Here is a 13,601-nt window from a genome sequence, read left to right as displayed (position 1 = left end):
AAAGTGTGGAGTCCCAATCATTGGACCACCAGGGAAGTCCCTGAAATTAACCTATTTAAGAATTATGACATTTCTAGAAAAACAATGTAATAATTTAATAATATCATTTTATAAGAATCTCTAATTAGGAATGTATAAAACTCATGAAATTATACAGAAAACCCTGTATGTGTGTATGTGCATGTTTCTAGGAAGATGATCCAGTAGTTTCATCAGATCCTTAAAAGAGAGTGGAGTGATATATACAATGTCATTGCTGTTCTTTACTCATTAAGCTATGTCCAACTCTTTGGGACCCCATGGACTGTAGCCCGCCAGGCTCCCCTGTCCACGGGATTTCCCAGGCAAGAATTCTGGAGTGGATTGCCATTTCCTTCTCCGGGGATCCTTCCAGGCCAGGGATCAAACCTGCATCTCCTGCATTGGCAAGTGGATTCTCTACCACTGAGTCACCTCAGAAGCCTACAAGGTAATACTTCTTAGCCATCAAAAGGAATGAAATAGTGCTATTTGCAGAGACGTGGATATACCCAGAAACTGTCATACAGAGTGAAGTCAAGTCAGAAAAACAAAATGTATAATATTGCTTATATGTGGAATCTAGAAAAATGGTACAGATGAATTTATTTGAAAGCACAAATAGAGACAGATCTAGAAAACAAGCTTATAGATACCAAGGGGCGGGGGGGAGGAGGATGGGAAGAAGGATGGGATGAATTGGGAGCCTGGGATTGACATACACACACTCTTGATACTCTGGATAAAACAGATAACTAAGGAGAAAGGAGAACCTGCTGAACAGCACAGGGAACTCTACTCAATGCTCCGTGGTCACCTAAATGGGAAGGAAATCCAAAAAGGAGGGGACACATGTATACATATAACTGATCCACTTTGCTGCATAACAGACATTAAAACAACAATGTAAAGCAACTACACTCCAATAAAAATTTAGAAATACATAAATATCAAAAGAACATCAGAAAACAAAATAAAATCACAAATACTTCTAGAAAAAAGAGAGAGCGAGAGGAATACCAAAAGATTAAGAATCATTGCTCTTTATAGTTTACAAGTTTCTTTCTGTTCTTACTGGTTTCAGAAAATAACTTGCTTATATAAAATGAAGTTATATAATTGGAAATCCATTTCAAATCTGACATTTCCTAAATAACCTCAGATGTGTGTAACATTAATTCAAAACAACAAAAACACTTCAACTTATCCAAAAGTTCCTAAGGGTCTACAAACCTTTCCCAGGGCTGTAATTAGGGAGAAATGAGAAACCAGGAGCACAGAAGAACCACTGAGAAAAGGTAAGTAAACTTTAGCCAACTCTAGAACAATCGTTATGTACAGAAAACATTAAATAGTATGATTCAAGGACGAAGCTCTAACTACTGATTAAACAGTTACAGTTGCCCACAAAGACAATCAATTTCAGTATTCTGTGGTTAGAAAAGACAGTTTCGCGGAAAGGATTTGTCACAGACCATCACTGAAACTTCAGAATGACCCGGGTAAAATTAGTTCCCCGAGTTATGAAAAAGTTTATAATGCCCACAAGCCCAGGCAGCATTTTGATTTATTTTACACCTGCCCCCGTAACATAACCTCTTATAGTAAATCAGTAGCAAAAACATGCAACACTGTTCCTTTGAGATACAGGCTGCGACCGGCGGCGACTGCCCTTAAAGTAAAACAATCCCAGTTAAGTGACAGTAGCCTGTAGTTAAAACCTATAAACCTTTAAATCTGGCAAGAGCTCAAATAATAACAAAAAATCCCAAACTAAAGTCAACCAAGGTAATGCTGATGAGGTCTGTTTCCTTCCTTCGCCCTTGGGGACCGCACCTCTTTGTGCACCAGGGTCCGAAGGTCTCCTAACCTCAGACGCCAGCTACGCGCCGCGGCTGGACACCCTGGATCAAGCCTCAGGGGTGCTTTTGCCCAGCGGAGGAAACGTCGGCGGATGCGGGCCGGCGCGATCCCCGAAGCAGCCGCGACGCCGGGCGCTGTCCCGCCGGGCCCGAAACGAAGACCCGGGCGCGCCGCCGCTGGAGACCGGGCCACAGGCTGGCGGGGACCAGAGGAGACCGAGATCGGGATAGCGGCGTGGGCCTGGGCTCTCCCCGAAGGCCCCAGGACCCGCAAAGAGGACAGGAGGGCACAGGAGGACGCACCTGGCGGGGACCCCCGGCGACCGGTTCCTGCGTGAGCGCGGCGCCAGTCGGACTCTCCCAGCATTCGCCGCCGCCCCTCCTCCTGGCCGGGGCCACCTCCACGTTCCGCTCCAACGTGGCAGCCGCAGCCCCGCCCAGCCGGCTGGCCGACGCTTCCGGGAGCGATGCCCCGCCCCGCCCACTCCGATACGCGGCCCGCCACGGCACTTCCGGGACCGGGGCCAGACCCGGGGCCCGGGCTGGGGTTATGTAGTGGGTGGGAGTCCGGGAGGACTCGCTTCCGCGCTGCTCGTGCACTTGTGAGTTCAGAGGGGCGGCGTGCGGTGGCCAGGATGTTGCGAAAAAGAGAAGTCCTGCTGGGCGTAGCTGTCTGGCGGGAGGCCGGCCCCGGCCAGCAGAAACGCCACGTAGCGCTGGTCCTGTGAGACGTCAGCGGCCCCCGCCACGCTGCCGACGCGACCGGCCACCGAAAAATCGAGCTGCAAGGGCCTTATTACAAACAAGACTGTTACTGGGTTCTTTTATTTACTTGGTTCTACGGTATTGCTTATTGAGAATTTCTTTAGAAACAAACGATCTGGTCATACCCAAAGGCTGTTGTGGACGTGCTTGATTTATTACTCTAAAGAGGCATGAATGTGAAAGCCGCTCAGTCATGGCGGACTCTTTGCGACCACATAGACTGTAGCCAGCCCGCCAGGCTCCTCTGTCCACGGGCTTTCCCAGGCAAGAATAATGGACTGGGTTGCTATTTTCTTCTCCAGATCATCCCGACCCAGGAATCGAACCGGGGTCTCCTACATCGCAGGCGGATTCTTTACCAGCTGAGCTACCAGGGAAGCCCCTAGAGGCACAGGGGAATGAATAAGGTACTATAGTTAGTATCCTGTTAGTGTCCTGCGATACTATTTGAGATCTGTTAGCATTTGTCACACTGTAACTTGACTGGTTTCGCCAGAGCCTGTACATGTGCAGTTCTCTTCCCAATACAGCAGTCAACGGTCTTTTCTAAACGCCTTCACTGGAAGTAAAGTAAAATATAGCAAACTCTCGTATTTAAGAGTAGGCACGTTTTTATATTCACTATATTGTTGTAGCAAAAACATAAATGTGGGAATGGTCTTGGGCACATACCAGCCAAACAGGACTGCTAGAGTTAAGCAATCTTATTTATTCTTTAGCTGCTAGACTTGTCCCTCACAAAGATAAACAAAACTAATCACTCTGATTCTGTATGAATTATACTTTGCATCTGGCGTTTTTCTTCCCCTACATTCTCTTGTACCATTTCAAAAAAGGTCACAGGTTGTTTTAACTTCAGGGAGACATGACCTGATTACTGAGTGTGTGATGCCAGCTGTGGCTGTTGTGAAATTTTGCAAAAGAGAAAAAACAGGACCTTCATTGAGATACAAAGCCTCTCCCTATTCCCTAAAGGAGGCAATTTTGAGGTGCTAGCCTACTGTGTCCCCTCTTTGCTTGGCAAAGAAATAAAGCCACTATTTCTCTTCCATACTATTTCTGTTCAGCATCAGTGCTGAGAGACAAGATTTTGGCATCACTTGTAAAACCATTTAGTTGTGTTGTGCACTTCTGATTCAGTTTAAAAAGCAAATATAGTTAGTTCTGTAAGGCTGAAGTAGACCTACTCAAGAGGCTTAGGATAGTTGTTCATTTCAAGTTCTAAAAAGCCTTCCATTTTTCACTTAACATTCCAAGGACTAGTTTACCTAAAATGGTGTCAATAAAAACCCGACTTAAAAGTCGTACCTTATCTGGGGGCTCCCTAGTAGCTCAGCCAGTAAAGCATCTGCCTGCAACGCAGGAGACCCAGTTTCAATCCCTGGGTCCGGAAGATTCCCTGGAGAAGGAAATGGCAACCACCCCAGTATACTTGCTTGGAGAATTCCACAGACAGGAGCCTGGTGAGCTCCTCTATTGAATCAGAGTTGGATGCTATTGAGTGAATTTCTCTTTCATTGTTAGACAGGATTTTGCCTGCAAAGTTTAAATGACTTTTATTTCAAAGCCTTGATATAGTAGCATACAATGTGAAAAGTGTCAATAATTGGTTATGATAAAGCTTACAGTTCTAGGCTTGATGCACTTATGTCTGATTGAATATTAAAACTCCTCACCTTGTTTTAAAGGCAGGCAGTTCTGCCTTTGACTACACAAGCTGAAATGGTGCAAAGTCTTAATCTATGGGATTAACAGTAATCGTTAATATTTAACAATTATTCTGTGACTTGGCAAAACATTAAAAAACTTCTTGATGTTGGTTATAAATGTAATTTACAAGTTTTTGTGTAATTTATGGTTTAAAAGTAATATTTAAAACACTACGAACATTAGGAATTCCCTGGCAGTCCAGTTGTTAGGATTTGTGGCTTTCACTGCGGGGTTAAGATCAATTCCTGGTCGGGGAACTAAGGTCCCACAAGCCACATGGTGCAGCCCAAAAAAAAAAAAAAAAAAAAAATCAAACTCAACACTCTCCCCCACAAAACAAAAAAAGGTCAAAACAAACCACTAGAGACACTGAAAGTTATGTTTTATTTCTTTATAAAAAAAGATGTATCAAATAGTGTTGAAATGTGCTTGTTTTCTCATTATAAAACTTATAATATGGAGTAAGATGCCAAGGCATCTTATCTATGCCTTGGCAAACTGTCATACTAATTTCCAACTTTGAATCAGCTTCCAAAATTTTATTTTTAACAGTCAATATCATGATACAGCTCTGCGAGTTCCTTCAATGTGAAGTTGTTCAACAGCATCACTTCTTTTGAGACGCATACATTGTTTACGACTGCTTTCCTCACATAAAACTTCACTAAGTTCTGCCTCCTACACACCTAGAACTGTTTCTTGAATGGCAGCAGGGTCAACACTCTCACAGTCATCTTTATCTCCATTTACATCCCATCCAAATCCTGCAGTTTTTCCACAGTACAGCCTCTCACTATTGTACAAAGCAAGGACTGCCTGTAATTCTTGGAATCTGAGTGCACATTTCACAGTAGCATGCTTATCTGAGTTTGTAGCTTCACTAGGTAGTTTACCATTAATTTGTGTTGACTTTGAGATGAAACCAGCCTTTACTGGCAGTAAATAGATGTCCTTGTAATTACTATTTCCTTCAATGTAGCAACTAACTTCAATGCCAAACTGGTATTTGTTCTTGATTACACTACAAAGGAAAAGTAAATGCTCCATTTCAACCATAAGCAGCTTTCTGTTCTTGGTGAAATTTTACACTAAAAGATGTTGAACCAACTTTATCTTGCTCTTATATTCATCAGACTCTTAAAATGTGGCTTGTACTGTTGTTTCATGTAGGTCATGATATCGTTCTATATTTCCTTTGCAGTGGCCATTTTCAAAGCTTCTAATTTTACCTGCAGTGTTAACCACTTTTCATTTCTTTGTAGTTCAGTCATATTTATTGACCAATTCCCTCTTCTGAATATCCATTTTTGTAAAATGTTCCATGGGTTTATCACTGGGAGACAAGGAGGCAACAGTTACATGCTTTGCTATCTGTGTAACTAATAGATGGTCAATGACCAAGACTTTGAAAGAAGTGATGTAACTGTTACCATTTTCTTTTTTTCTGTTACCATCCATTCTTCATGCACACCTTTTCTTTGCATAATGATTCTGGAATAAAGAGAGGTAGCCAAGTTTATGCAATAATTCACAGTTAATATTGTGACAACTTAAAGTCCAGCTGTGTTGCTGTGGGTCAGGTGCTGTGTGTTGTGGGTCAGTGTGACAACTGATTCACACATGTTGAAATAGCGCAAAGGACCTGTATCTAAAAAAGAAAAACTTGGGTTGGTAATTCAAAAAATAGTCAACTTTTAACCCAATTTACTTAACTACTAGCCAAGCCAAGTTCTAGATCAAATAAAACTGAAATTTTCCTGAAAAGAATGTTAATTCCTAGACTCTGAAGTTTTCCTGAAAAGAATGTTAATTCCTAGACTCTGAAATACTCACTGGAAGAATATTTGGAGATAATGTTATATAGAATTCTTCAAATAAGGATTTGCAGACAGTCCAAAAACACCCTTTAGAGTGTATAAATTTATTGAGAATTTAGAGCCCCTCCCCTCCCCATCTTTTTTTTAAAAAGATGACTATCAAGATTAAAAGTCCTGCTACCCCCAACCCACTCAACAGCCTCTCCTGAATCAAATGAAAATTACACTATCTTTGAAATAATATTTTTTATCTTTGAAAGCTGAAAAGGAAAATTTTTAATTAAATATCCACATTATGCTCAATACATAACGAATACAAAATCCAATTTTTTTCTCAAGTCAGATTTTTTTGGTCTTCTTTTGTCAAAAAAGTGCATATGGACTTCCCAGTGGTCCAGTGGTTAAGACTGCATTTCCAGTGCAGAGGGCACGGATTCAGTCTGTGGCTAGAAAGATTGCACATGCCGCGCAGCACAGCCAAAAAATAAATTAATTAAATAAAATTACTATCTTAAAAAAAAATTTATAAACTTCTTACCTTATATAAATCTTCGAATTCTTGATAAATCTCACACATGGTGTTCTCTAAGAAAAACACCCTGCAATTTTATTCCTAAAACAAAAAACATTTACAGGCAAGTCAAAGTACAAAAACCACATCTTAACTATATGCCTCATGATTTTCTTTTCTTCATTATGTCCTCATTCACATACATTAATCACAACAAATCATGATGTGAACAGCAGTGAAAAAGTTTAATCATTGGACATTTGTACTTACTTTCCACTTAAACTCTAGTTTTAAGTTTTTATTGCTTAGCTCCTTGTTAAAAATACATAAATGCACATTTCTATAGTTTTCCATTTTCTCATGTAGAACAGCTAAGACTTCCAATTTTACTCTGAATGGAAAAAACTCATAACAAAGATAATTTCAAGCATGTCATTTACTACTTTGTACAGGTTAGGTTATGCTAACTTGGAGGTGTCTTCTCAACATTAACCCTGATAATGGAAGAGTACCCATACCTTAACACATCCCCAAACTGGATATGCCTTGCTCTGTGTGTAATGGCTTTGTTATTAGACAAGGTTTCCGATGATCATAAACACTAAAACTTTAAAAAAGTGGAAGAGTCATCTCTACTAACAACTTTCAAGCAGTGATGATGGGAAAAGACTCAAAAGATTACAAGTCTCCAGAACTAATTAGAATTCTGCCCATTTGGAACATTATGACTGCTTGACAAGGTCTATGTTTTGCTCAGTATGAGGGACAGAGGGACCAGGGCAGTGGTGAGCAGCAGAAAGAAAAGGATGTATACTCACCCTTTGGGGCAAAAGGGCAAACTGCTCTAATTCTGCTGCTGCATATTTGTATTTTGACTCCATCCTATGTCAAATATTTGTGAAACTGCCTATAAACAATCAGACTACATTCCTTGAAATACTTTAAATAGAAATTTCAACTTTTCCAAGTCATTCTGCACCCCAAGCAAAATCATAAGGCAAAAGATACACGATTTCTATCTACGGTTTAGTGCTACTGAGCCTGTCTAACCACGTCCACTTAGGAGGAATTAGGAGAGGGGAGATGGGTCCAACAACAGTAACACTTAATCCAAGGATTTAATTACAGAGAGGTAGTCAGGCTCCAAGATGGTCTCTGATGACCCCTCACCTCTTGGTAGTCACACCTTTGTATAGTGCCCACCTAAACCACACTGAGACCAACAGAACAGGGCAGAAGCAATGTCTGGTCACTTTCAAGCATATTAAAAAAAAAGTGTTAAAAGACAAGCATCCATCTTGGCCTTTCTCTCAGACCAGTCCCTCTGGGGAAAGCCAGCTGTCACGTGGTAACAACACTCAGGTAGCCGATGGAGAGGTTCAGATGGTGAAGAACCGAAGCCTTCGGCCAACAGCCATCAGGGAATGGAGGCCTGCAAACTGAAGACAGTTCGGAAGCTGATGTCTGTCTTCTACCTCCTGTCCTTACTGTTTGATCAGTGTTTGTTTTAAATCACCAAACATTGAGCAACCTGTTACACAGCAATAAACACTAACACAGAAGGTCAGAAGTGAAGTGAAGTGAAAGTCGCTCAGGCATGTCCGACACTGCAACCCCATGGACTATACGGTCCATGGAATTCTCTAGAGCAGAATACTGGAATGGGCAGCCTTTCCCTTCTCCAGGGTATCTTCCCAACCCAGGGATTGAACCCAGGTCTCCCACATTACAGGCAGATCCTAACTAACCAAGCCACAAGGGAAGTCCCAGGAGGTCATAATCCATATCCAAAAAAGTAAAACATACAACTTCTGAATTAGCTGAGAAGGTCCAAAATTCATGGGAAAGGACTGGATTCAGAACTGACTTATACTCAGTCACCAATAATTTCAAGATCCCAAGGCCTTCTGAAGAACAAAAATCCCCAGAGAACCAACAGGATGAAAAATTCAGCAAGAATATGTCAATTACTAGAAATACATTTTATTATATCAGGATGACAAATAAATGTAAAACTAGCTAAAACTCTGACAAAAAGATAGGTATTGAATAAGGACGATACCAGTTCTAGAAGGCAAAACTTCTATTTTTGCTTTCACAGTTGAGAAAAATGTGTTAGAAACAAAAAATTGTGCACATACAAAACATTTAGTACAACTCAATAAGCACTGCTAAGTCACTTCAGTCGTATCCGACTCTATGCGACCCTATGGACAGCAGCCCACCAGGCTCCTCTGTCCACAGGATTCTCTAGGCAAGAACACTGGAGTGGCTTGCCATTTCCTTCTCATGTTACTAATTTTTCCCCAAGTAAGCAATTAATAAACAACACAAGAGAAGACTCTACACATGGACATCACCAGATGGTCGACACTGAAATCAGATTGATTATATTCTTTATAGCCAAAGATGGAGAAGCTCTATAGTCAGCAAAACAAGACTGGGAGCTGACTGTGGCTCAGATAATGAACTCCTTATTGCCAAATTCAAACTGAAATTGAAGAAAGTGGAGAAAACCACTAGACCATTCAGGTATGACCTAAATCAAATCCCTTATGACTATACAGTGGAAGTGAGAAATAGATTAAAGGGACATCTGATAGACAGAGTGCCTGATGAACTATGAACAGAGGTTCGTGACATTGTACAGGAGACAGGAATCAAGACCATCTCTAAGAAAAAGAAATGCAAAAAAGAAAATGGCTCTCTGAGGAGGTCTTACAAATAGCTGTGAAAAGAAGGGAAGCAAAAAGCAAAGGAGAAAAGGAAAGGTATACCTAATTTGAAGAGTTCCAAAGAATAGCAAGGAGAGATAAGAAAGTCTTCCTCAGTGATCAATGCAAAGAAATAGAGGAAAACAATAAAATGGGAAAGACTAGAGATCTCTTCAAGAAAATTAGAGATACCAAGGGAACATTTCATGCAAAGATGGGCTCGATAAAGGACAGAAATAGTAGGGACCTAACAGAATCAGAAGATATTAAGAAGAGGTGGCAAGAATACACAGAAGAACTGTACCAAAAACATCTTCATGACCCAGATAATCACGATGGTGTGATCACTCACCTAGAGCTAGACATCCTAGAATGTGAAGTCAAGTGGGCCTTAGGAAGCATCACTATGAACAAAGCTAGTGGAGGTGATGGAATTCCAGTTGAGCTATTTCAACTCCTGAAAGATGATGCTGTGAAAGTGCTGCACTCAATATGCCAGCAAATTTGGTAAACTCAGCAGTGGCCACAGGACTGGAAAAGGTCAGTTTTCATTCCAATCCCAAAGAAAGGCAATGCCAAAGAATGCTCAATTTACTGCACAATGGCACTCACCTCACACGCTAGTAAAGCAATGCTCAAAATTCTCCAAGCCAGGCTTCAGCAATACGTGAACCGTGAAGTTCCAGATGTTCAAGCTGGCTTTAGAAAAGGCAGAGGAACCAGAGATCAAATTGCCAACATCGGCTGGATCATCGAAAAAGCAGGAGAGTTCCAGAAAAACATCTATTTCTGCTTTATTGACTATGCCAAAGCCTTTGACTGTGTGGATCACAATAAACTGTGGAAAATTCTGAAGAAGATGGGAATACCAGACCACCTGATCTGCCTCTTGAGACACCTGTATGCAGGTCAGGAAGCAACAGTTAGAACTGGACATGGAACAACAGACTGGTTCCAAATAGGAAAAGGAGTACATCAAGCCTGTATATTGTCACCCTGCTTATTTAACTTATATGCAGAGTACATCACGAGAAATGCTGGGCTGGAGGAATCACAAGCTGGAACCAAGACTGCCAGGAGAAAAATCAATAACCTCAGATATGTGGATGACACCACCCTTATGGCAGAAAGTGAAGAAGAACTAAAGAGCCTCTTGATGAAAGTGAAAGATGAGAGCGAAGAAGTTGGCTTAAAGCTCAACATTCAGAAAACTAAGATCATGGCATCTGGTCCCATCACTTCATGGCAAATAGATGGGGAAACAGTGGAAACAGTGGCTGACTTTATTTTTCTGGGCTCCAAAATCACTGCAGATGGTGATTCCAGCCATGAAATTGAAAGATGCCTACTCCTTGGAAGGAAAGTTATGACCAACCTAGACACCATATTAAAAAGCAGAGACATTACTTTGTCAACAAAGGTCAGTCCAGTCAAGGCTATGGTTTTTCCAGTAGTCATGTATGGATGTGAGAGTTGGACTATAAAGAAAGCTGAGTGCCAGAGAATTGATGCTTTTGAACTGTGGTGTTGGAGAAGCCTCTTGAGAGTCCCTTGGACAGCAAGGAGATCCAACCAGTCCATCCTACAGGAGATCAGTCCTGGGTGTTCATTGGAAGGACTGATGTTGAAGCTGAAACTCCAGTACTTTGGCCACCTGATGTGAAGAGGTGACTCACTGGAAAAGAACCTGATGCTGGGAAAGATTGAGGTCAGGAGGAGAAGGGGACGACAGAGGATGAGATGGTTGGATGGCATCGCCGACTCAATGGACATGGGTTTGGGTGGACTCCAGGAGTTGGTGATGGACAGGGAGGCCTGGCGTGCTGCAGTTCACGGGGTTGCAAAGAGTTGGACATGACTGAGTGACTTAACTGAAGTGAAGCAATTAATGAGATTTTATAACATAAAAAAGAAAATCAGATTTTACTCGATCCTTTATAAACCTATTTTTTACTTGGACAATCCTCCCCTCCCATTCACTGCTTTGGTGCCAGGAATACTTAATACGTTAAAAAAAGAAAGATATTATACTACCTCCCCTGCACAGTTTTAGTAATTCTCTTCCAAGATCCAGGAAATCTTTTTCCGACATCTTCAATAATGTAATTCCTGAAAAGATATTTTATTTCCAATTATTTTTTGCACTGGTCAATGCTTTCTACAAATAACATCTTTAATACAGCTTACATATCCTCATTCACGTATTCAATAATCACATAAGTTCATTATGTGAACAGCAGTGAAAACGTTTAATCATTGGATATGAAGCTATCAAAGGAAGCAAAGATACAATCAAATGATTAAATCAAGAACTTCAGTGTGACCAGTATAACAATAAAAAAATAGCACTGAAAGCACATAAAGCTTATTAGCAAATGTAAAAATACATAAATACAACTCAACATCAATGATTCCATTTACAAGGGATTGCATGCTACCCAGAGTAGCAGCCCCTTGTGGCTGTAAAGTAAGTTGGTTACTTTCATTTAGTTGATGTGCATTTAATTAAATTTAATTAAGTTGTTCCCAAGCATTGCAGTTTTCTGAAACCCATCTGTAATTAATAAAAAGACAAATACTGTCAAGACTTTGAAAGCTACATTCTCATGAACTAATTCAGCAGGAAAGAAAAAATCCCTCTTTATACTCTGATGCTGAACTGGCAGCTCTAGCTTAATAAAATGGAAATGAGTGCCTGCACAGGATCTCACTTGGGAGCAGCACCCACCTCCATGACTGCCTCTCAGCAGGTTCGATTACATCTGAACCCATCTTAACAGCAGCCCTTTCGCCCAGGGCTCTACTTCCATCGGAAATGTCCAAAACCCACAAGCATTGCTCTTTTAATACTCCATAATGGTAACTTTAAGTCTCCATTTAACGTTACCTTTAATGGGTTGAAAGAGTATAAGCGTGCTTCCCTGGTACCGACACTAAAGATAGTGTCAAACTGCATATATTTTGAGTAGTCAATCCTAATCCTATTTTCCCCTTAAGTCTTACATCTGCAAACGTACAGTTGTGCTGAGCATGAGTTTTTTTTTTTTTTTCAGAAAACATGTGACATTATAGCAGAAACTTATGTTATCTATTTGTAGGTTAAGGATTGAACAGACAAATTCACCTTTGACATTGTTTCCGACTTGGTGACTGAACGACATTGTCTCTGCACTCAAAGAGCATCCTCTAAAAAATGTCTTACAAACGTGTAAAAAAGTCCTTAAAAATAAGGGCAACCACCACAATGATACCACTTGACACCCATGAGAATGTGGAGAAACTGGAACTCTTCTCCATCGCGCATGGGCATGTAAATTGGTACAGCCACTTTGGAAAAAGTCTGACATTTCCTCAAAAGAGTAAAGATAAGAGTAGCAGTGTGACCCAGCAATTCCACACTTAGGTATACACTCAAGAAGAATGAAAACGTACCGCCCCACACAAACTTGTACACAATTGTTCATGGCAGCATTATTCATAACAGCCCCTCAAAACGGAAATAACCTAGATGTCCACCAACTGATGAATCGATAAAGAAAATGTTGTATACCCATACAATGGAATATTTGGGGCAGGCAATAAAAATAAATGAAGGACTAACATGAAGGAACCTTAAAAATATTCCAAGTGAATGAAGCCAGTCACAAGAGCACAGACTAGTTTTTTATTCCATTTATATGAAAATATCCGGAATAGGCAAATCTACATTCAGCTGGTAAAGAATCTGCCTGCAAAGTAGGAGACACAGGCTCAATCCCTGGGTCAGGAAGATTCCCTGGAGGAGAAAAATGACAACCCACTCCAGTATTCTTGCCTGAAAAATCCCACAGACAGAGGAGCCTGGAGGGCTGCAGTTACAAAGGGTGGCAAAGAGCTGGACACCCTGACTGACTGAGTACTCACGCAGACAAACATGAGCGGTTTCCAAGGACTAGGGGAGGGAAAATGTACAGAATGACTGCTACTGCAAATGGAGTCTCTTTTTGGGGTGATGAAAATGTCCTAAAATTGACTGCGGTGATCACTGCACAACTCATAAATATACTAAAACCCATCCAATTATGCACTTGAAATGGGTTAATTACATGATATGTGCACTATACTTCTACAAAACTTCTGCCAAAAAAAAAAAAATAATAAGGCAACCAGTTTTTAATTGAAAACTTAATTATTTCTATTTAGTCTCATTCAGGTCTTAATTGGT

General features: G+C 40.9%; 1 protein-coding gene across 24 annotated transcripts in view; it reads right to left on the bottom strand.

Moving 5' to 3' along the window:
• The window catches only part of SEC31A (SEC31 homolog A, COPII coat complex component), a 59,030-nt gene extending 56,686 nt beyond the window's left edge, over positions 1–2,344 (bottom strand). For 18 of the 24 annotated variants that reach the window (XM_061145672.1, XM_061145659.1, XM_061145663.1 and 15 more), the window contains exon 1: positions 2,184–2,341. Coding sequence is in view for 1 of the 24 variants with exons in the window: in XM_061145678.1 (XP_061001661.1) it covers positions 2,184–2,247 (64 nt within the window). In the remaining 23 variants the exon portion in view is untranslated. Of the gene's footprint in view, positions 1–2,183 lie in introns of all 24 variants that reach the window. The other 6 variants (XM_061145653.1, XM_061145658.1, XM_061145654.1 and 3 more) reach the window with 3 other exon arrangements.
• Positions 2,345–13,601: the final 11,257 nt, after the last annotated feature.

The sequence above is a fragment of the Dama dama genome, chromosome 6, assembly GCF_033118175.1.
Source record: "Dama dama isolate Ldn47 chromosome 6, ASM3311817v1, whole genome shotgun sequence".
Lineage (NCBI taxonomy): Eukaryota > Metazoa > Chordata > Mammalia > Artiodactyla > Cervidae > Dama > Dama dama.
Note: the sequence above shows the minus strand (reverse complement) of the source record. Positions and strands in the feature narration are given on the sequence as shown.